The sequence below is a fragment of the Euprymna scolopes genome, chromosome 15, assembly GCF_053919585.1.
Source record: "Euprymna scolopes isolate OS-2025 chromosome 15, ASM5391958v1, whole genome shotgun sequence".
NCBI classification, from domain to species: Eukaryota; Metazoa; Mollusca; class Cephalopoda; order Sepiida; family Sepiolidae; genus Euprymna; species Euprymna scolopes.
In genome coordinates, this window is record NC_136496.1 from 3,134,002 (window position 1) to 3,158,293 (window position 24,292).

Sequence of the window (24,292 nt, forward strand, 5' to 3'; positions counted from 1 at the left end):
CCGTTACTCTTTCATCTCAACACCACTTAAAAAGTCTCTCGCTGCCACATGTCCATCAAGCCTGGTCGCGTTACTCTTTCTTTCAATCACATGCTGGCTACAACTGGTCCATTCTCATTCCTGACTTTACACGTCCATTTTCTTCCACAATAACTTTGTTTCTATCCACCATGTAGTGCATTTTTTCTCTTTTTTTTTCTGCACATTTGCCTAATTTGCATATGCATTTTTTTTTTCGGATACTCCTGCTGATAATCTCTTCGCAAGCCAGCCATCCTTTGCTACTGCTGATATTTTCCCACGCGCTCATGTGTACTATGTTACAGGGGGAAGAATTGCTGTTTTCTGGGTCAGAATTTATTCCATCTAACACTTATCATTGGCAAGTTTGTGACCCTGAAATAGTATTTTTTTTAGCTCCTTACATTAAGTGGTTTCATGCTTTGTCTGAAGCGATTTTCATTAAAACCAAAAATAGTTAATTAAATGTCCTTTTTTAAAACCAATATGCAAATTAGTTAACTTTGTGATTGAGAGACATATTACCTACATGGAACACTTAAAAGTCATGCTTACATTTCTATATTTAAATAGAATTTTCAATTTTTTTTTTTTCCATCATCAAATTTATTTTCATGTTCATTTTACATGATGACATGCGTTGGGAGGCTTTGAGAAATCCACCTCCAAACTAACCTAACTCTGGCAAGGTCTTTATTTATCCTTCTTTCTCTTAAATTCATTTTTTTCTTTCTTAATTATGAATCAAATATTTATTGAAATAAAAATACAAGAGTAAAAAGAAAAATACAAATTTAAAAAAAAATTTTATTTAAAAAAAATTTTATTTAAAAAAAAATTTTATTTAAAAAAATATTTCATTTCATAACAATTTGGTTCTTTTGAGATTCTATTAAAAAATAGTAATTTGATAAAAAAAAAAAAGTTTAAATAGATTTAGTACATATTCTACTAAATCAATTTTCATAATTTTTGGAATTTATACTAATTTCGACATAACATGACATATAAATAATGTTTTCACTTGAAATGCGTTTACTTCAAAATCCACTATTCTGCACAAGCACCAAAAGTATTTATACTAATCAAAGATGTTCGATTGATTTTATCGTAAAACCGATTTCTTAAAAAATAAAATACGTTGCTTCATAAAATTATCTTACAAAAATGTAAATATTTTTGGTACATGAAATTAATTCAGATAAATGACAAAAATAAAAAAGAAAACAAGTAAAAAGACTCCCGGGCAACGTCAGGTGAGTAAATCTGTCAGTCAATAAAAGAGATAATTCAATATACATTTACTAAAGTTATGTTTTTTTTTGTTTTTGTTTTATTTTTTCTTGTCATAAGCATTCTAGCCTGCAGTTGTAATCACGAGAGAGAGGGGGGTGGGGAGAGAGAGAGAGAGAGGGAGAGAAAGGGAGAGAGAGGGAGGGAGAGAAAGAGAGAGAGTGAGAGAGAGAAGGAGAGAGAGAGAGAGAGACTGATCACAGCTAAATCAATAACTGCTATTAACAAATGATAAAATATGCAGAATTTATTTGGAGTCAAAGGAGGACAGTTGTTTATAAAGGGAGGCTATCAGATTATTAGATAATGTTCGTTTTTAAGCAACATGAGTTAACTCCCTTTGTATAGAAAGCAACCGTCTATTTCTTCATCCATGGCTTCTTTCACATTTATTTATTATATTAATAAAATTACGTAAACGAATCTCGTTTATGTATGAGTGGGTGTTTCTCGCTTCTACGTCAGTTACAGAATTATTTCAGTATTTTATTTACTATTACTTAATATTAATTAATTTATTGAAACAAAAAATGTAATAGTATAAAGTTCTTAAACTTTTAAAAAATCCTATTTAAAAATAATTTCATTTTTAAAATTGAATCCACCAGCATGTATTTTAAGTTAGCATTTTTAATCTTTCGTTCATAGTTGATAAAAGTAAAAAAAAAAAAAAAAAAAAATTACTTTGTGACTCTTCTAAATTTGAAAGAAATTTAATAGTATTTAATCTGTTGAATATAAAGGCATAGTTTTATAAATGTGGTTTAAAATATAAAGGCAAATGAAATGTAGTCAAAGAAACTATTCACAAGTGACAGCATGTCTGTTCAACTTATCAGAATTGGGGAAGGAAAACAAAGAAAAGAAAAACTTGTGTTAGTAAATGGATTCTTTATATACATCTAATTTATAAAACTCACTATGTCTGTCTGTCTCCATATTTTCAAACTCTATCTCTTCCAAAACAAAAAGTCGCAGAACGGCATTAGGGGCCTCAAATGATTGGATTTTTTTGTTAATGGTTCTTTTATGGGTTTTTAGCCAGTTAAAATAGTTTTTCAGAAGTCAAAAAGGGGTTAAAATTTAAAAAATTGTCATATATTTTGTACATTCATGTTAGTTTATTTTTAATCAGTTCATATGCATGTCACGTTGGTACAGTGGTAACATCACCAGCTTTGAATGTTACAGTTTTGCTTTCGGTTTCAATTCTAGCTGATGGCACCCAAATACTTTTTTTTTTTTTTTTTTTTAAATCACAACTCTATAATAATATATACAAAAATCAGGACAAATTGGAATATCATATTAAGCGTATTTTACGACCGGGCAAAGCCGACCCCCCCCCTGCTAGTGTGGAATTAAATTGTATATAAGGGGAATAGTAGACAGAATTGGAGAAAACAGTGAGAGAGCCGAGAGAGAAAGAGCATAAACGTTAAGAATTAGTATTGCAAATTATAGCTTAAGTCAAGAGAAGTTGGTACAAATTGCAGCATTAGTGAAAATAATTTTTTTTTTCTTTCCAATAAATCTTAACAAAATCCTCATTTAATTAAAAGATTTAAAATTTTGTAACTTTTTTACATCCAATAAATTTATAGAGATTAAATCAATATTAACTTAAATCATCACCGCCATCAGTTTAATTTCCATTTTACATACTGGCATTTGTTGGACAGATTAATTATATTAATTATAAGTTTTATAAAAATTTTGTTCAATAATAATTTAATAATTAAACAATTACTACAGTTAAATTTAACTTTCAAATTCCAAAAACACCAAAAAAGATAATTTGTTAAAAAAATGTCAAAGTCAAACGACTACATGGTAGTATAATAAATAGTATGATGTATTTATCTCTTTCCCACAGCAGGAAGATGTTACACAAGGGTCAAAAAATAGGATTGGAGAACCAGCACCCTCAAGAAAAAACACTCTGTCCTACAGAAAATACCTGAGCAACCCTATTGCATTCCTTGGCAGGGATGCCTTGGGCGATTAGCAATAAACTAATCCCTTCTCAAAGAAAGAAAGCAAAGTTTGAGAAATGGACCTCTCGCAAGTTTGTAATTATTTAGAATTATCTCCCTTGTCCTTTGCAAAATGGTGTCGAGAGATCGTCAATCATCGTTTAACTAAAAAGTTTGATTTTCTTTATTTTTTTTTAAATAAAACTATTTGATCAATTTATGTGATTTTTGGTGTACAATATTTTCTTTCCATCATTGGTACGTATACCATATGGATTTTAGTTCTTGTCTAAAATTCCTCCTTATATTAAAAAAGAAAAAGAAAGAAAAATCTGTACGTACCCATGACGAAATGAAAATATCATATTCCAAAAATCACGTAAAGTAGCTTTATTTCTATCATATAAAGAAAATCATTTTTAAGCAATGAATGGGAATTTGTGGGCATTACCATATAAATCTCTCAAGTTTTGAATTATTGTTGAGTTATTTCCCTTGCTTTTGGAGATTTTTTTTCAAAATGACAGGCAAGACAGTCACTTCTTCAATACTCATAAAATTTGATTTTCTTGTTTAAAAGTAAAACTACTTAATGAATTTATGATTGATTTTTTAAATATATTTTCGTTTCTTTTTTGTTTTTTTTATATAAGGGGAATTTTAAACAAGTACCAAGATTTGTTTTTATTTTTGTTATTTTATCATGGGGGTAGGTATGGACTTGCACTGATTAAATGTTATATTAAAAAAAGGCAAACATATGACTCATGTTACATGTTTGCCCGAGGCAATACTGGGTAGCCCTGCTAGTATTTTTATAAAAAAAAGTAAACAATGCATATGTTAATATCTTTATATATATATATATATATATATATATATCTAACACGAGAATAATATGTAGATGCTGCTAGGTAATCTGGTGGTAAATGGTATTAGTGCATAAATAACCACAAAAAGATTTGACAGGATCACTTGAACTTTGCACAGCTGATCCCATAGTCTATGATAATATCCATTAGGCCAATTCACATCACATTTCACATAAGATTTTTTTACTGAATCAGATTCGAAAGAATAATGTTCTTACTTGTATAGAAAACCGATTGTGTGTTTTCTCGGTTGGCATCCCTTGCCTGAGCTTTTCTCCCTGTCCTCTTGGCATATGAAACTGCGAAGCACTACCCAGGGGAATAGCTATGTACTCGGCAGGGGATTTTGGACAGCTTGCCTGCTGATAATTATCACAACTGAAAACAGAACATTTCAAACTTGATATTTTTAATTTAAAAAAACAAAAAAAAATAAAATGTAAAAAATAAAACAATACAAATTATGCATCAAATTATATAAAAAAAAAATTTTTTTAAGAATTTATTTAAGAAGAGAATGGATTATATTTCTTGACAAAAAAAGTACAATTTTTTTTTTAAATTAAAAAAATTAACAAAAAAAATGGGTTGATCAGAATCATGACTGTGAGTAGGCAAACAATGAGAAGAAAATGTGAAATTAATGTCAGTTTTGCAACCTGGAAGCAGCCCCCTATATCTAAGATCTCGATCACACAATAACGTTGTACCTGATTTGATCAAAGTGAAATATACTTATCCAATTACTCTAGCTAATAAAGTTTCTGAATATATACAATTATGGAAATCTAAAATCCTAGACAGAGTTTGTGAGCAAGCAGGAACTTATTCACCTGAAACAAAGAATATTGCCACTTGGACATCAACCACTACTCTTTGGGATCATGCCTACAAGAACACTATGTAGGGAATTGAGCAGCAGGATATTTGTTAGCCTTACATTTAAATTTGAAACAGAAAGGGAATTCCGAAGTCTAGCAGTTTGAGAGAAGAAATGATTAGAGTGGAAAGCTTTTCAAGTGAAGGGGGAGATTTTGTTGCTTGTCAGGTTAGTTGAGCATATTTACATCAAATGCGCACAAGTGGTACGTGCTTGTTATGTTTGTTTTTTTTTTGAAAACCAGTGCAAATAAATGAATAAAGTAATCACTCATCCCAAATATTACCTTTCTGTATGTGTATAATCACTTGTCTACTTCAGTAGAACATAGATTTTAGATAATCTGTTGGTCTATGGACAATTTAGGCAGTGGGTAAGATCATTGCGCTTGACATTTCGATAGCATTCAACAGAGTGTGGTATCCTGGTCTTGTACATAAACTTGTGGAGAATGGGATTACCGATCTGTAGAGGATATAAAACGTGTTCCAAACTCCAACCTCAAATTAATAAAACTAAAATACAGAGTTACACATATACAAGAGAAATTGTAAAGTGAGAGAGTAAGTGACAAGGTATTGTAGGTTTAGGTGGAGCTGCCATCCGTAGCTTGCAGTGAAAAGGGGTTTGCTTCTGTATTGTCATATTGTGTGGGAGGAATCACACTAAGAGCAACACCACAAGGAATTTCCAATGAGAGAGTGTATCAGAAACGTAAACGACACGGCTGGAGAGATGAGGGGGAATTTGTCACGCAATCGCACCGGTTTACCCGTTTAAATGGCCCAGATTCTTGAAGGTGCAAGGTTGTTTGCAATTGCGTACATTCTCCCCAAAAACAATAGTGGAAGTAACACCACAAAGATCGTGAAATAGATCTAGGTCGTTGTCGTAATTTGTCCAACCAAACCTGCTGTAGGATGCCTTCATCCATTGTGCAGCTTTCCAGTAAGTCTTTCATCTGTCGGAAGAGTTGCCACGGTTTTCGATCACCAAGAGACAGTTTGGTGAAAAGTTGTTTTAACCGGGCTGTTTCCAAAATGCTGGTCCGGTGCAGTAAGGCTTGTTTCAGCGTTTCATAAGGGTTGTCACCAACTGGTGTCCCAAAATATTCTCTACCTCTTCAGCTACGTGAGTAAATAATATTTCTATATTTATTTTTTTATTTGTGTAAATATAGATAAATGCTTCTTTTTTTTTTTTTATATGGATCGCAATGGAAAAAAGTTATTTTTTTGTTTTGTTTTTGTTTTGTTCACCACGAATGGTGAAAAAAATATGGCGGATGACAGAATAAATACACACATGGATTTGGACCAGAAGACGGGTGGGTGCTGCAGAGCGATGCGATGAAAAATATATTTCCCTTTCTTTTTTGTTAAACTCCCTTTTTTTAAAGGTTGTATTCGGTAGTGTCTCATTTATGACAATAAAACATTTTATTTTTTAAAGCATAGAATGTTTTTGTTGCAGCATTACAGTGAGTATTGGTTGATCAACAATTTATAGTGGGGTGCCCATTAGCCATAGAAATGGGAGATTGGTTAAGAGATTGTTTTCCTTGGCCGTAGAAATGAGTTTACAAACCTCCGACGCATGGGTCAGTAATAGCGGAGATCAGGATTACCGATGTGTAGAGGATATAAAATGTGTTCAAAACTCCAACTTCAAATAAATACAACAAAATACCAAGTTACATATATACAAGAGACATTTATTTGTCAATAAGCATTTACTGAAATGAAAACCAAAAGCTAAAGTCAGTCAAGTATGATAACAATGAGAACAGTTTGACACAATCTTTAAAAAGTGTTTTCTAACCTACTTAATCTTAACATAAGCAATCTGTCATGTGAAAGATTCACGCATGTGCATTCGTGAAACAGTTGACAAACAGATAAAAATCCAATCACTCCCACGTTCAAATTTTTCAATTTTGACCCCTTACCAGCATTTTTTTTTCCAGATGAAAACCGATTAAAAAGTTTTCCACTTGTCTGAATATTCTATATACCAAATTTCAAGTTTGTAGATCCAAAATTCATTGAGTATATAGCTTGAGAATTGTCCTCACACTCACACACACACACACACACATTTTCACTTTTATAGATATATAGATAGATAGCAGGAGGCGCCTGGCGTTGTCTGGTACTAAAATATGCTTAAATATATTTAAATATATTTTTATTATATTTAAAATATATTAAAATATATTTTAATTCATGAAGATTTTGTATTTATTGTTACACAGCCTCTGTTGAATATGATATTGTACCTAATATATAGTAGTAATTTCCAAAGTTAAAACAAAAAATAAATTGGGTGCCATCAGCTAGAATGAAATCCCAAACATTTAGGACTTCAGTTGCGTTCATTACCATTCGAGCTATCGATAGATAGATAAGAAAGATTTAAAATTAGATCACTTCAAGACAGCCGGTTGCCCTCGACATGGAAACCCTCAAAAGGGATTAATCAATTTAAATACCTCCATCACCACTCCAACAGACCAAGGGGAAGAAGATATCTATAACTGTATCAGCAATGATTGTCTCGCCTTCTGTCAACTGCGATCGCGATTCCGGTCCCAGAAAGAGATAAGGCTTAACACAAAGGTCAGGATCTACCAGGCCTCGGTTCGCACTATTCTGCTTTATGGTTGTGAAACCTGGCCTATGCATGCAAGTGATCTTTACAAGCTGAAGGTATTTGACCATCATTGCCTACACTGCATCCTACGTGTCCGTTGGCAACAATTCATCTCTAATAACACGATCTGGGCACGCTGCAAGATACGCTCCCTTAAACAATCCCTCCTTGCAAGATGCTTTCGTTGATTCAGCCATGCGTTTTGTCGAAACCCAGGTGACCTTATTTGTGAAGCCATCGACCCAGCACCAACAGGCTGGAAGAAGCGCTGTGATGGCCAACTCAAACAGGATGCTGTAAATGATCCTTGGTCCTCAGCTCTATGAGCTCCGCCAATGGAACCGAGAATTACGAAACAGCCTCAGACCGCCATGCTTGGTCAGCTGTTATACAGGATGTGGTGAACTTGTTGGATAGAGCCGGTTCAACCAATCGTTATCGAGCACCACAACAAGTACAAGTAAGTACTTCAAGCTATGAATGAATTTGCGCATGCACAAAAGTAATAGAAATATGTCGGCAAGTTGAAATGAACATTTTGCATTTCAACATATTTCTGCATACATTATTGTTGTATAAGTGTTGAAATACTTTGTCATTGTTATTGTTGAAAATTGTTAAGAGATTGTTGAAATGTTATATTGTTGATAAATGTTATATTGTTGATAAATGTTATATTGTTGATAAATGTTATATTGTTGATAAATGTTATATTGTAAGCTATGGTGGAGGAGAGAGGGGAGTGAAATGTATGATGTTACGCATACATTTTTTAAATACAAAGGGAGGAATGTTACACGAATGCCCCGGTCTAAGCAGGGTTCACATGCTAGTATATATGTGTGTATAGGTGTATATACATATAGGTATGTTCATGAATTAAAATGTGGCACGCATCTGCGGATGAAATGTCAGAAATTGACAAGCTAAACGGGAATTGTTTCAATATTTCTCAGAAATATAAACAAACCTTGTTATTGTTATGAAAAATGTAACAGAAAGGAATCTGGTTATGTGGATGTTTTGAAAAGATTGACAGGAAAAAGTGACAGAAGGAAAAAGATTGCAGTTGGAGATTTGATTGTCAACCGAGTGGACGCCACGATAATTCTCTCTGTCGCTCCCCCACTCTCTCTCTCTATCTACCATAAGCAAGAACAACAGGAGAAATAAAAAACGGACTGTTGCTTACACCAATGGTTGTTGTGTTTTAAATTCTTAAAAAGGGTTCATAATATAACATTATTCATCCATTCAAACAAAGATTTTATTCATTATAAACCATCTTTGGTGTACAATTACTATTTTCTGTGAATTTCAATGTTATGTAACCAGTAGTTTAAGAGTTTATCAGTTAAATATTTACACACAAAAAACGCACATACATACATCTGATACATAGATAACATTGGAAATGGGTGAAAAACCAACCTCCCCCTGACAAAACTTGCTTCAGTTGACCTCTGAAGAATTAATTTTTCTTTTTTAATTTTAGATATTATTTATCCAAAGTAATGCTGATCAAATGTATCAACTTTGTGGGTGTTTGTTCTGTAGTTTTTGTTTTTTTTACTTTCAGCTAGATATACAAACACATATATACACAGAAAATTGCCCATTACATAAGAGATTAATACTTTTATGTGACCGCTTAAGTGTATATTTGTATTTTTCGTGCCAACATAACTTTGAAAATTGTATATTAAATTATTTTTTATTTACTAGTAATTATATTTTTATTAAAATCAAAAACGCAATAACTTAAATTAAAACAAAACTTTTAAATTCTATCAACAAAAATAATTTCATTAAGAAATTAAATCCACCATAATATTTTTCAACTTATTTGTATTTGATATTTAAAAGGAATTTTGAAGCATTTGAAATTGTGAATAAAACGGCATTTAAAGTGACTTTAAATTCTCAGTAAATTCTCATTTAATTAAAAGATTAAATGTTTTGATAAAAATAGTTTTATAAAGAAAGGTTCAAAACAACATTTATATTTTAGCAACAATCTAGCATAATAAAATTCACTAAAAAGTCAGCCATTTCTATCTTTCTTTGATAGTTGAAAACAAAAGAATGAATTATTTCTTGACATTTTGATATTTAAAAGAAACTTTGAAGCATTTAAAATATTGAATATAAAGTCATTTAAAATTCTTAGCAGATTGAAAATATTAAAAGTTTTCCCAGGTTATGATACTAAGAAACTAAAAGACAAACAAAGTGAAGGAGAACAAAATGAAATTCCTGACATGTTCCTTATAACAGCTGGGTGCAAAACAATTCAAAAACTTTCAGCAATAACATACACAAGAAATTTGAAAGAAATGCCCTTCAAAGAAATTGGCGAGATAATAAAAAGGCATATCACACTAAAGAAAAGGCTTAGTCATCACTTAAAAAACAAAGTCTCTGGAGACCGTAGCCCGATAAGTCTATTGTACAATTCGGACATTGATTGTAAAAAAGAGCAAACTTGAAAAACTTGACGCCATTGTTGTGCTGTTGTCATCCTGAGATTAGATAAAAGCTTAACATGGCACAACAAACGCAAATGTTAAATATAAACAAACATTATCTTGTGCATAAAACTAGTCATCATCATCATCATCATCGTCATCATCATCATAATCATCATCGTCGTCATCATCATCGTCATCGTCATCAGCATGGTCAGTTTAACATCTGTTTTACATGCTGGCATGTGTTGGATGGTTTTTAAGAAATTGATTAAAAAAAAAAATTCGCAAAACACAGGTCTTTATCGTTTTTTCTTTCAAATTCATCCTTATCACTTTCTTCCACATTTTTTTTGCCATTCTTCTACAAACTGAACCTGCTACCTCAACTGTTCTACTTATATTAACTCAAGAACTTCTATCCATTATTTTAATGTGACCAAACCAACAAAGCCTCCTGTTTTGCACGCATCTCCCTTTATTATACAGATTTAATCTTCTTCTGAGGTCATCAGATCTAAGCATGTCTTTAAGACTCACATTACACATCCATTGTATCATTTTCATATTATTTCTAGCCATGCAACGCATATCCTCAAACCCCTATTGGCCTGGTTTCACTTCCATACATGATCACAATTCATACACAAACCTGATAGACTCTTCTCTAGATTGACAGTGGGAACGCTCTGCTGATTAGTAATGGCAGAAGTTCCCTGAAATTACTCCATTAATTCCTAATTCTTGTTAACACAAGATCCATTAGTACGGCTTTATGTTGTGAGTTGCATTTAGCAAGTGATTTTTCAAATGGCGACTAAAAATAATAAAATGCTTATCTTTTGGTAATTGTGTTTTTTATCACCAACAATCTTCCAAAGCTTATAACTGAATGAAAAATGCTTTTTCAATCTTTACATTTTTTTATAATAAAACAAGCAAAAGCAAATTATTTAAACAATAAAAGTTTAATAGAATATATTTTTTTTAATGAAGGTTGTTTAAAAAATCATCTTAAGAAATTTGAATGTTTATACCTTCAGATTTCAAACATGAAATTTGTTGTATATTTAGAATTACACTTCTTTCAAAAAAATATCTGGAGAATTTTACATGTTTATACCTTCAAGTCTTAACATAAAATTTGTTGCATATTTAGAATTACTTATTTTAAAAAAAATACAGAAAAATCTTTATGATGTATATACTTCTCATGGAATGAAGATGTCATATTCTAAAAATCACGTGAGTTTGCCTAGTAACTTTTCTATTTTGCTAATAAACAAAAATATTCAGTTGTGAAAGGTCAACCAAAGATAAATTTGTTCGTAGAACCGTGAATAGAATTATCAAGTTAACAAAACTTCTGAACAATCTCAATAGATTTGCTATGCAAATATATTTTCTTCACATCTGAATTATTATTTATTTCTATTGTCTTACACTTCTTGTACAAAATCTGATGATCATCTCAAAACTTAACGGTAATTAACTGCTTCTGTGGTACCAGTTTTCAAGAATTCTGGCGAAAGAACTGACCCAGTAAATTATCGCCCCATTAGCCTCCTCCCACTTTTCGCCAAAATATTTGAGTCCATAATTAATCAAACTCTAGTCCATCACCTTACAGCTGCTAAACTTCTGACTGACCAACAATATGGACTTAGGCAAGTGCGTTCCATGGCAGACATCCTAACTGTAATCTCTGAGTGTATATACCATTCACTTGACAAAGCAGTGGAGGGTAGAGCGGTAGCTCTAGATATATCTAAGGCTTTTGACAGGGTATGGCATGAAGGTCTTCTCAGGAAAATCAGATCATATGGTATCACTGGAAAAATACTTAACATAATTAAATCCTTCTTAGATAACAGAAAAATCCAGGTTGTCCTCGATGGTCATACATCTAAACAATGATATAAATGCGGGATTGCTTCAGGGGTCTATCATGGACCTCTATTATTCCTGATATTCATTAATGACCTTCCTGACAAAATTGTTTGTGAGATGGGTATATATGCTGATGACACCATGCTCTATAACAGACATGACGAAAACAAATGAACACATATCTAAAGAAATGGCAGAAACACTAGAGGATGACCTCCAATCTGTAGTGGAATGGGGACAAAAATGGATGGTCACATTCAATGCTGCTAAGATTACACTTGTTTCCTTCAATAACTACAAGAAACCTTCTCTACCACCAATAGCAATGGCCAAAGACTCCTTATCTGAAAATACATCTTTTAAACTCGTCGGCCTAACATTCACAGGAAACATGAGTTGGAACAATTACATTGAGAGCATTGCCAAGACCGCTGCGAAAAAGGTAGGTTCTCTCTACCATGCTAGAAAGCTACTAACGCCCGAAAGTATTCTGTACCTCTATACGGTCACCATTCACCCATGTATGGAGTATTGTTGTAATATTTGGGATGGTGCATCTTCTACCAGTCTCTCACTCCTGGACAAGGTTCAAAAGAGAGTCGCCAACCTAATAGGTCCTGAACTGTCATCTAAGTTTCAGCCTCTGTCCCATTAACAAAATGTAGCATCCCTCTGCCTGTTCTACAAGTACTTTAACGGTGAATGCTCCGACAAACTGCAAGCACTTATACCCCGTCAACATAAATACCCCCCGACAAACCCGACATGCAGCAAGATCCTACCCCTTCACAGTAGAGATCCCTAGATGTAAGAGAGCCTTCTACTAGAGTAGTTTCTTCCCCAGAACCGCTGGACTTTGAAATTCCCTACTGGGTTCCTGCTTCCCCAACTGTACTGACATGCAGAAGTTCAAGTGTAACATGAACCAACATCTTGCTGCCCAACTCCCCACATAGTACCCTTGTAGCTCATGTCCCTGATAGTAGCCCCCTACATCAAAGTGGCAATGTGTCTTGATTTGGGGGTGAAAATGTAATAAAAAATAAAAACATAAAATAAAAATTCTTGTACACCAAATACATACAGATACTACAAAAACAATTGAGTTACTCCTAAGTTTGTTTCCACAAATTGGGCTGAGGAACTTTCCTCTTTCCATTTTTAGATTCTAATTTATGGTCAAAACTTCTCATATTTAAACACAAAGAAAATATAGAAGCCATAATTTATTTTAATTTTAAACAACAATAAAAATAAATTGTACTTTATTTTGTGGACAACCAAATATCATTTTCATTTCAAGTGAAATCAAAATGTTGATAACCTTAAATCAGGAAAATGCTTTTTTATAAGGCATCAAAAGCAAGACAATAGCACTAGATAAGTAATCATATATCTACTGGTTTAGATAAAAATCAGGTTGCAATCAATTGTGATTTTGAATGCTAAGAACAAATCAATATTACATTTTTTCATTAAAAAACTTACATTTAAGAACCTTATACATTTTTCTTTTCTTTTTTCTTTTTTTTAAAACTCTTATTCATTCCAAACAAGGTATATAATCAATTGGACATAAGGGGTTACTATTTAAGATTATGTCTAACAGGGAACTGTGGGGAGTTGAGCAGTGAGATGTCTGTTTATATTACATTTAAACTCCTGCATTTCAGTACATTCAGGGAAGCAGGAAACAGGGAGGAATTCCAAAGTCCTAGGGAATATACTATTAAGGTAGAAGGCTTTCTGGCATCTAGAGACCTCAGCAGTGAAAGAGTGGAATGTTGCTGCTTGCTGGGTTAATCAGGAGTATGCATGTTGAGGGGGTACAAGTGATGTGAGTTCATCAGAGCACATTGCATTAAAGTATTTGTAAAACAGGCACAGAGATGCAGCATTATGATGATGAGACAGATGCTGGAGCTTGGATAATAGTGCAGAATCTTTTCGATTTGAAACTGCTTTTAGGATGCAATTTAAAAGTGAAAGACGTGGTAGATGCACCAGCCTAGATGTGGTAAGAATGCTCCATGGATGAGTGAACAGTGGCTTTGTAGAGATATAGGATACTCTCTGGTGTGATCATGCTGTACAAAAATCTTCATAGTTGACAGAATGAGAACAATCTACTCCTGTGGATTAAATAAAAAGGGTTTGTTTCAAAATTCCCTCCAGGTTCCATAGTGTGGCATAAAGATTCTCAAGTTCAACTAAAAGATTTCAAAATTCTGAAAAAAATGTACTTGAGGAGGGTTAGAAGTTACATCAACCAAAACATCTAGCATAAAAAGTTATGTTGGAGTCAGACCAAAATTGCATCTAAAAATATTTTTTTTATTGCATTTTCACCCCAAAGAAAACAAAGTGCCACTTTGATGTAAAGGGCTACTACCTGGGACATAATTTGTAGGGGTACTACATAAGGAGATGCCTATTTACATTATACTTGAACTTCTGCATGTCAGTACAGTCAGGGAAGCAGGAACCTGGAATGGAATTCCAAAGTCTAGCAGTCCTAGGAAGGAAACTATTAGAGAAGAAGGCTTTCTTACATCTAGGGATTTCTACTGTGTAGGGGTGGAGTTTTACTGCTTGTTGGGTTTGTCAGGGTATTTACGTTGAGGGGGGGCAAGGGCTTGTAGTTCATTGGAGCATCTATCATTAAAGCACTTGTAAAACAAGCAGAGGGATGCAACATTTCGTCGATGGGACAGTGGTTGAAGCCTAGCTGATAGTGTGGGATCTATTAGGTTGATGACTCTCTTTTGAACCCTGTCTAAGAGTGAGAGACAAGTAGCAGATGCACCAGCCCAAATGTGACAACAGTACTCCATACATGGGCGAATGTTGGCCTTGTAGAGGTATAGGATATTTTCAGGTGTAAGTAACTTTCTAGCACAGTAGAGAGAGCCCCCCTTTTTTGCAGCAGCCTTGGCAATGCCCTCAATGTATCTGTTCCAGTTCATGTTCCCCGTGAATGTTAAACCGAGAAGTTTGACTGAAGTAATTCCAGGTAATGTATCATTAGCCATTGTGATTAAAGGTTGAGAAGTTTTTTGTAATTATTAAAGGAAACGAGCTTAGTCTTGGCAATATTGAACGTTACGTTGTTTTCATTCCACAGACTGGAGGTCTTCCTCTAATGTTTCTGCCATTACCTTGAATACATGTTCATTCGTTTTCCCCTCATGTCTGTTATAGAGCATGGTGTTGCCATCACAGAGACAATTTTATCAGGGAGATCACTTATGTATATCAAGACTAATAAAGGTCCAAGGATAGATTCCTAAGGTACACCCGCATTTATATCATATTGTTTAGATGTACAACCATCGAGGACAACTGGATCTTCTCTTATTTAAGAAAGATTTAATTATGTTAAGTGTTACAAATATGTGAAAAAAATATAATTTGAGACAATAATTACTTTTAATATTATAAAAAAAAAAAAAGTCGAGAGAGAAAATCCTGTTTTATCGCACTTTATATTGTCGTCTGCTCTCAGTGAATTTGTAAACATCCGGAAAAAGAAAAAGAGAGAGAGAGAGAACATACGAAAATACAGCGAGGGGACGCCTATAAACTGTAAAGAAAGAGAGAGGGGGAGAGAGAAGATATGAATCTAGAGAGAGGGAAAGCTGCAGGCATCCGCCTCGCGTGTTATTGAGCGAGTGACGCGAGAGAGATGCAGGTACATACAGTGAGAGAGGGGACGCCAAAGAGAGAGAGAAAGGTATACCATTAGAGAGAGGGAAAGGAGCGGCGCAGGGTGGCGGGACAGTTACGATATAGCAGCCGAGGAGGAGGGTCAGGGAAGCGACATTGTTGGCGATGGTGACGGCGTTTGTGGTGCTGACGACGGCGAAGAAATGAACGATATATTTTGACGACAGAGAAAACAAAAAAAGGCGATAATGAGGAATGACGATGTATCCAATCGACGAAGGAATGAAATTGTTTCAAAAGAAAGGAATGCGATAGAAATATTTAAAACCCGACGCTGAGTGAGTCGATTGTTTATTTTTCTCTCTTTATATCTCTCTCTCATATATGAAAACAACTACAAAAACAAAAAACACAAAAAGGATATCCTTCCATTTTGGAGTTAAAAGCAGACGACAGGGTGTGAACTGTTTATTTCCTTTGTGCGGAAATTCTCTCTCGAATCTATTTCAAGTTTGTTTGTTCATCCAGTTACACATTCTCTTTTACTTTCGTTGCAATATATTTTTATATATGTAAATAAAATTGTGTTAATTTTTCCATTGGCCTCGGTATTGTTATTTGGATGTTTTTTTCCTGTCTTGCGTTTATAAATGTCTTTCAAGAAAATGGATATATCCCTCCCGTATCTAAAAACCCGGGAAAACTAATTTCTTTTAAATAAATTTTTTATATTTTGTGTTACAACTTTTACCCCTAGACATTCCGGGTCGTAACATAACTAATACCATAGGATCTGATTTTCATGAGAAAACCATTGTGCCATACTCTGTCAAAAGCCTTAGATATATCTAGAGCTACTGCCTTAGCTTCCCTGCTTTATCCAGTGCATGATATATATGTTCAGAGATTACAGTTAGGATATCTGCAGTAGAACAGGCTTGCCTAAATCCATACTGTTGGTTGGATAGATGTTTAGCAGCTGTAAGGTGATGGATTAATTATGGACTCAAATATTTTATATGGAAATTTTCCCTCTTCATGAAGCATTCTGTGAAGAGACGATCGGGAGACCCCAATTTGACTTTATCTTCTTCTTACTGATGTGGATGGATCCTCGGCCACACTCTCTGCTAATCTCTGACGATTCTCATCACTTCTTGTCGTATGGGGTCTACCAGATTTAGGAAGGTCACATACAGACCCTTGCTTATGAAATCGAGCCACCATAGCTTTTATTGCATTGGGAGTAGGGGAATTTCTTGTGTTGATGTTTCGTAGATGTTATCTTTGAGTTTCTGATATTGACTCATTCAACCGAAAATATGACTCTACAATAAATATCTACTCCTCGGTAGCCTAACGACTCAGGATGACCTTGGAAAAGTTACTCTAAATGATCTGAAAAAATAAAATAAAAATTAAGAAAGTTATGGATCTTTTATAACCATCAGCTTCTTTTGGGACACACTGTGTGTGTGTGTGTGTGTGTGTGTGTGTGTGTGTGTATATATATATATATATATATATATATATATATATATATATATATATATATTCTTAAATATATATTAATAGTTGTTTTTAAACATACAAACACGTGTTTCAAACATATGTTCTCACGAGTATAGAAAAAGATAATTATGCTCTGATAAAAATTACAACAAAAGTTTAAAACTAAAATCATCCCAGGTATCACTAGATAGGTTATGAATATAACAACTAAGATGAGAATAGCAGAGCAAACAATAATCCAACAAATCCAAAAAAATACAGATGGTTTTTGCTTACCTATATGGTTGGCTTTCTTGAAATTCATGTAAAGTTGTGATAAACGGCGAGGTCTTCTTTGAAATGTAACTTCGTTGCGACGTGGCCACCTGCCAACAATGTTGCCGTTCTTCAATATAGGTGGCAGTATGCACAGACTTCCGATGTTCCTTCCAATTACTCTTCGTTTTGTTATAGACATCGGATATATGAGCCATTGGAATATGTCCCTCCTCTGGTAAAGCCGGCAAAGGTGTTGTGGGCTCCTGAGACATCCTTGGGTACATTTCCAAGCTAGGTAAAAAAGAGGTCTGATGGTGGTCCATAATTCTTGGAGTTTTGCAAATGTCAATAGCACTCACTGGAGTATTAAATAAGTTCCCTAAATTGTGCTGATGTGCATCTCTTGCAGAGTAATTGGGAGTGGATGAAAATGGATGAGGAAGCTGCAAGATGAAATAAAAAGGGATAATAATGAGTTAAAAAAGAAATAAAGTATTATATACAAAAATCAAAGACTTGTTAACAAATTTGTATCTTTTCAGTTTTCTTGTATGGTATGTTAGACAAGTGCAACACATTTCCTAAATCCTGTACTGGTGCAATTTTTTAATTAGGAGGGTTCTTGTAAATATTCAGCCCTGCAGACTAAATAAATTGATTGTTTAGTAATATTACCATGTAAACAATAGCATCAACAAAAATTAAAACAGCTAAATACATAAAATGTTGTTTCTGAATTTTTTTAGATTAATATAAAAATTAACACAATGTGGCAATGTATAATTATGAATACAAAATAAAATATAATACATAGTAATAAATAGCATATAATAGCTAGTAATAATATGTTGTAATAAACAATGGTATACATTGATAAGTAATGAGATTGCGCATCTAAAAACAAAAATTGGTTTAAGATTCCGAAAATTTGGTAAAATTCAGTTGTAAATTACACTATTCTGGAGATTGAAGGTTCAATCCTTAGTGCAGGCGATACCCAAAAAATACAATTATGAATTATTTTGGTTGTTTGAAACTGCGAGTTCAACAGAAAGATTCCTGAGTTCGACATGATACACCCAAAGAAGGTTGGAGGCTACATCGACCAAAATGTGAAAATAACATCCAAGATGAAGAATCTAAATAATACGGACATGCTGTTGGAAATAGAAATAGAAACATTTATGCATTGGACATCCATCAGCTAAATAGAGGCATTCATAACCAATAAGGATATGATTGAGACAAGGAAAAAACTCATAGTTAAGAAAAATGGGTCATAGTTAAATAAAATACTTTAAGTCAAAATTTTATGTCCTTCTTGTTCCAGCTACTGTTTGAGAGAAAAAGGCATCTGGAGAAGAACGTTAATCATGAATAAATAGGAATACAAAAATCTGAAATAAAACAATTTTTTAAAACGTTAACTAAGTTTCTCCAATTTTCCCTTGATACTGTAGAAAGTACAGACAATAAGACACAGAATTATATGAGAAAAAGAAGCAGCAGAAGTTGAACACATCAAAGAAACAAAGAAAGAAACAAACAAACAAAGAAAGAAACAAAGAAAGAGGACAAAACAAAATTGCAGAAGAAATCGAAAATGAAAGAAAGCAAAATAATAAACAAAAGAGCTTAATAAAATAAATTCCTCTTACACATCCCAACAGACAATATTACAGATATAAATTAACTAAAATAATAATAATAAACCAAAAAAAAACACTAAAGTGGGATATATTAGATTGAAAACTCTTTTTTTGAACCTTATCCAAGATGGAGAGGCTAGTAATAGATGCATCAGCTCAGATGTGGCAACAATACTCCATGCATGGGCGAATGGTGACCTTCTAGCTTGATAGAGGGAACCCACCTTCTTTGCAGCAGCCTTTGCAGCAATGTCCTTAATGTATTTGTTCGAGTTCATATCGTCCATAATGTTAGGCCGAGGAGTTTGAAGAAAGAATTCCCAGGTAGGGTATTATTTGTCATGGATATCAGTAGTTGGAGAGGATTGTTGTAATTGTTAAAGGAGAGCAGCTTAGTTTTACTAGCATTAAATGTTACCATCCATTTACGGCCCAATTCTACTATGGTCTGGAGATCATTTTTTTAGCTGTATAGTTATCTGTCCGTGACAGTAGGAGGTAACCAGCCATTTGCATTTTGTATTGAGCTCACCGGAAGTATACAATATCCCACTTTACATGTTGCTACAAACAGATTTTCACTGTAAAGCGTGAAACCTTATCCAACAGCATTGGATATTCGATATATTTACCGTCAAAATACCATGAAGCAAGAAAACTGCTTTTATTAAAGCAATTCGTTGAGTTGTAGAAAGGAAACATCGAACTGAGGAAAGAAATGCTTTGCAGTCGTGAATTTTAGCATTTAAACAGGATTATTTATGCGATTTTTTTTTGTTTATTCTTTATTTTCGTTTTCATTATTGTTTTGAATTACCCCCACCACACACCACCAAACCCGAGCAACATCGTGTACCACTAGTCTATATATATAAAGGGCAAAATGTGTTTGTGTGTGTGTGTGTGTGTGTTTTTATGTCTCGCAAAACTTTCGACACAGGCGGAGGATCCTAACCATTTCGGTGTCATTTTGAAGCTCGATGCTTTGAATACTAATCGAGATACTTAATATAAACAAATATCAAAAAGTTGACCAAAAACATTCATTCCTTCACCTTCAACTGAGCAGTTTTGTACAAGGAGGGGTTGCTTTTGATGAGTCATCATCTCTTTTTGATTGACTAGCATTAATTTCAACATCTGCAACTTCCGGTTTTGCCATGGACGCATTGGCATCACATTTTTTTTTCATCTTCTTTTCCTCCTTCCTGTTACAGGTTCGAGTCTGCTTGCCTACTACCACTTTTTTTTTTAAACACCTCTCTCCACCCAATACTGTTTTGATTCTACTAATTGGGAGGGGGGGTTCCTTACCCGACACACTACACCTCCGCTAGTCTATTATATAAATCTCACCTGTCTGTTAATGTGTGTGTATGTATGTATGTATGTTCGTATGTCTCGCTAAAGCTTCTGGCACATGCGACCAACACTGATAAAATTGGTATCATTTTAAAGAACGGTCTCTCAGATGACAAATATTCAAAAATTTGGCCAAAAACATTAATTCTTTCACCCTCAACTGGGCCATTCTTTACAAGGAGGGGGTTATTTTTTCCGTTGACATTTTTGCAAAGTCATCATACACCTTGTAATGACTGACCTTAATTTGAACGGCAGCAACGTTGTATGTCATGCTGGGTGCGGCGACGAAACGGTTTGCTTTTCCTCTTAGTGTTACAGGTTCAAGCCCGCCTGTCTGCCTGCTTACTATTTTTTTTTTTTGCGTTCGCACAGGTACTCACTGCTATTTACATTTTTTTTAGGGGATTGGTTAGTTTTTGTTTTTTTAAAACATTTTTTTCGGGCTCCGTTGGTCCATACCGTTACCATAAAACCTCTCCACATGCGGGCATGCTGGGTACCCCCGCTAGTAATATATAAGCATCAAATATTTTGTAAAACAAGAATGTGGATTTCTTTATTCTTACCAAAGAATCATTGGTTCTTGTTTTGCCATAATTTGAAATTGATGTTTCTGCTGAACTTGTATTTAGTCTTGGAGGTTTTGGGATTCTGTTAAAAAAAACAAGATATTCAATAAATTCATAGGATATAAAGAAAAGATTAAGTTGGCAGACAATCGCTTTTGCATAAAAAACAATAAAAGAACTTTGAAGTGGCAAAAAAATGAGCAACATGAGCAATGCACAGTTGTTTCTGTCTTTTAAATCTGTCGAAAATCATACATTATAATTTACTGGTACTTATGAGGTTCTTCAATAAGTTTCCAGAAATTTTTTTTGTGCAGGCATTTAAAATTATCATAGACTCTTCAAAATTCAGTATGCTATTGCGTTACATTTTATGAGATGACTGACCCATTTTTATGATTTCAAGTTCAAATGAACAGCTACAGCAAGAACTGGAATACACCCTACTAAAGCCGGATTATCACAGCTGGTGAATTTCAAAAATGCAATCTGGACGTGAGGACACTTTAAAAGAACGATATGCAATAAAATTGTTTTAAACTTTTAAAAATGCCACAGTAACGTATAGAATGCTTTAAACTGCTTTTGGACCATCTTGTACGAATCAAGCATTAGTTTTTGAGTGGCATAAGAGATTCAAGGAAAGGAAGACAGAGTCTGTGAGAGATGATGAGAGGTGTGGGAGGAGTAAGGAAGTCAGAACACCGGAGTTAATTACCAAAATAATGTATTTCATGGATAAGAATCGTTATGTGTCTATAGAGACAATAAGTGCACAGTTTGATGTCAGTGTGGGAACTGTACACACAATTATTTGCGAGGAACTGAAGATGCAGAAGATTTGCGTGAATGCACCAGTCAACAAATCTATTTTTGTCACACACTATTTGACCAGGATGGCATCAAGACAGTTCCTCACCCTCCCTATAGTCCAGACCTTGGTCCCTGTGACGTTTGGCTATTTACTAAGCTCAAGGAAACCTTAGAGGTGTGACGAGGACTTCCATGGGATTCTCCATAAGTTGTTGGAATGGTACAACAAGTGCATTGCAGCCGGAGGAGATTACTTTGAAGGTGACTAAAGTTTCATGTGTGTATTATCAATAAAAGTGCTCATATGAAAAAAGTCTGGAAACTTGTTAAAGGCACCTCGTATCTAGTTTATGATCCAATCTCAGGCAACTTTGCATTGACAACTTACAGGTTACGTAAGCAGAAGGAAGATGCCAAAGCAAAGATGCCTGATGATTAATTAAAAACACAGCATTCCCTTCCTTCTCCATGTTTAAGAAAAAGCACATCCTTTAAACTCGTCGGCCTAACGTTCACAGGAAACATGAGTTGGAACAATTACATTGAGAGCATTGCAAGAAACGCTGCAAAAAAGGTAGGTTCTCTCTACCGTGCTAGAAAGCTATTAACGCCCGAAAGTATCCTGTACCTCTATAAGGTCACCATTCGCTCATGTATAGAGTATTATTGTCATATTTGGGCTGGTGTATCTGCTACTAGTCTCTCACTCCTAAACAATAACTAATAGGTTCTGAACTATCATCTAAGTTTCAGCCTCTGTCTCATTGACGTAATGTAGCATCCCTCTGCCTGTTCTACAAGTATTTCAATGGTGAATGCTCTGACGAACTGCAAGCACTTGTGCCCCCTCGAGATAAATACTCCCGACAAACCCGGCAAGCAGCAAAATCCCACCTCTTCACAGTAGAGATTCTAGATGTAAGAAAGCCTTCTACTCCAATAGTTTCTTCCCCAGAACCGCTGGACTTTGGAATTCCCTTCCGAGTTCCTGCTTCCCCAACTGTACTGACACGCAGAAGTTCAAGTGTAACATGAACCGACATCTTGCTGCCCAACTCCCCACATAGTACCCCTGTAGCTTAGTTAAATTCAATTTTTACAATATCTTTTGTTTATTAAATTGTTAGATGAAAGTACAGAATAGTTACAAAATGCTCCCCACTTCCCATATTAAGAATGAATTTCTAAATAATAATATTATCATTTCAGCATGGTCTGTATTCTGCACAAGTCGCCAAAAGAAAAACTGCCTCTGACCAATAATATCCCCTTTTTCTTTTACAAAACTCTCTCACTGACAAGAAATTTACTTTTCTTCTTAACAAGTGTTTTGTTTTAAAGTTCACAAATGAGATGTGCTGTTAATCTTGCCAAATATGAAATGCAAGTATGAAATGCAAATATGAAATGCAAGTATGAAATGCAAGTATGAAATACAAATATGAAATGCAAGTATGAAATGCAAGTATGAAATACAAATATGAAATGAAAATATGAAATGCAAGTATGAAATGCAAGTATGAAATGCAAATATGAAATACAAATATGAAATGCAAGTATGAAATGCAAATATGAAATGCAAATATGAAATGCAAATATGAAATGCAAATATGAAATGCAAGTATGAAATACAAATATGAAATGCAAATATGAAATGCAAGTATGAAATGCAAATATGAAATACAAATATGAAATACAAATATGAAATGCAAATATGAAATACAAATATGAAATGCAAGTATGAAATGCAAGTATGAAATACAAATATAAAATGCAAATATGAAATGCAAATATGAGATGCAAATATGAAATGCAAATATGAAATGCAAATATGAAATGCAAGTATGACATGCAAGTATGAAATGCAAGTATGAAATGCAAATATGAAATGCAAATATGAAATGCAAATATGAAATGCAAATATGAAATGCAAATATGAAATACAAATATGAAATGCAAGTATGAAATGCAAATATGAAATGCAAATATGAAATACAAATATGAAATGCAAATATGAAATACAAATATGAAATGCAAATATGAAATGCAAATATGAAATGCAAATATGAAATGCAAATATGAAATACAAATATGAAATGCAAATATGAAATGCAAGTATGAAATGCAAATATGAAATACAAATATGAAATGCAAATATTAAATACAAATATGAAATACAAATATGAAATACAAATATGAAATACAAATATGAAATGCAAATATGAAATGCAAATATGAAATGCAAGTATGAAATGCAAGTATGAAATGCAAGTATGAAATGCAAATATGAAATGCAAATATGAAATGCAAGTATGAAATGCAAGTATGAAATGCAAGTATGAAATGCAAATATGAAATACAAGTATGAAATGCAAATATGAAATGCAAGTATGAAATGCAAGTATGAA

The 24,292-nt window shown here is 33.7% G+C and overlaps 1 protein-coding gene across 1 annotated transcript in view; it reads right to left on the reverse strand.

Annotated features, from left to right (window-relative positions):
* LOC145293693 (uncharacterized) overlaps positions 1 to 24,292 on the reverse strand; it is a 150,679-nt gene that overhangs the window by 85,099 nt on the left and 41,288 nt on the right. Inside the window, exons 4-6 of the mRNA XM_080140103.1 lie at positions 21,069 to 21,153; positions 17,507 to 17,931; positions 4,381 to 4,540 (exon numbers count right to left, since the gene is read on the reverse strand). Coding sequence (XP_079996229.1) covers positions 4,381 to 4,540; positions 17,507 to 17,931; positions 21,069 to 21,153 — 670 coding nt within the window. The remainder of the gene's footprint in view (positions 1 to 4,380; positions 4,541 to 17,506; positions 17,932 to 21,068; positions 21,154 to 24,292) is intronic.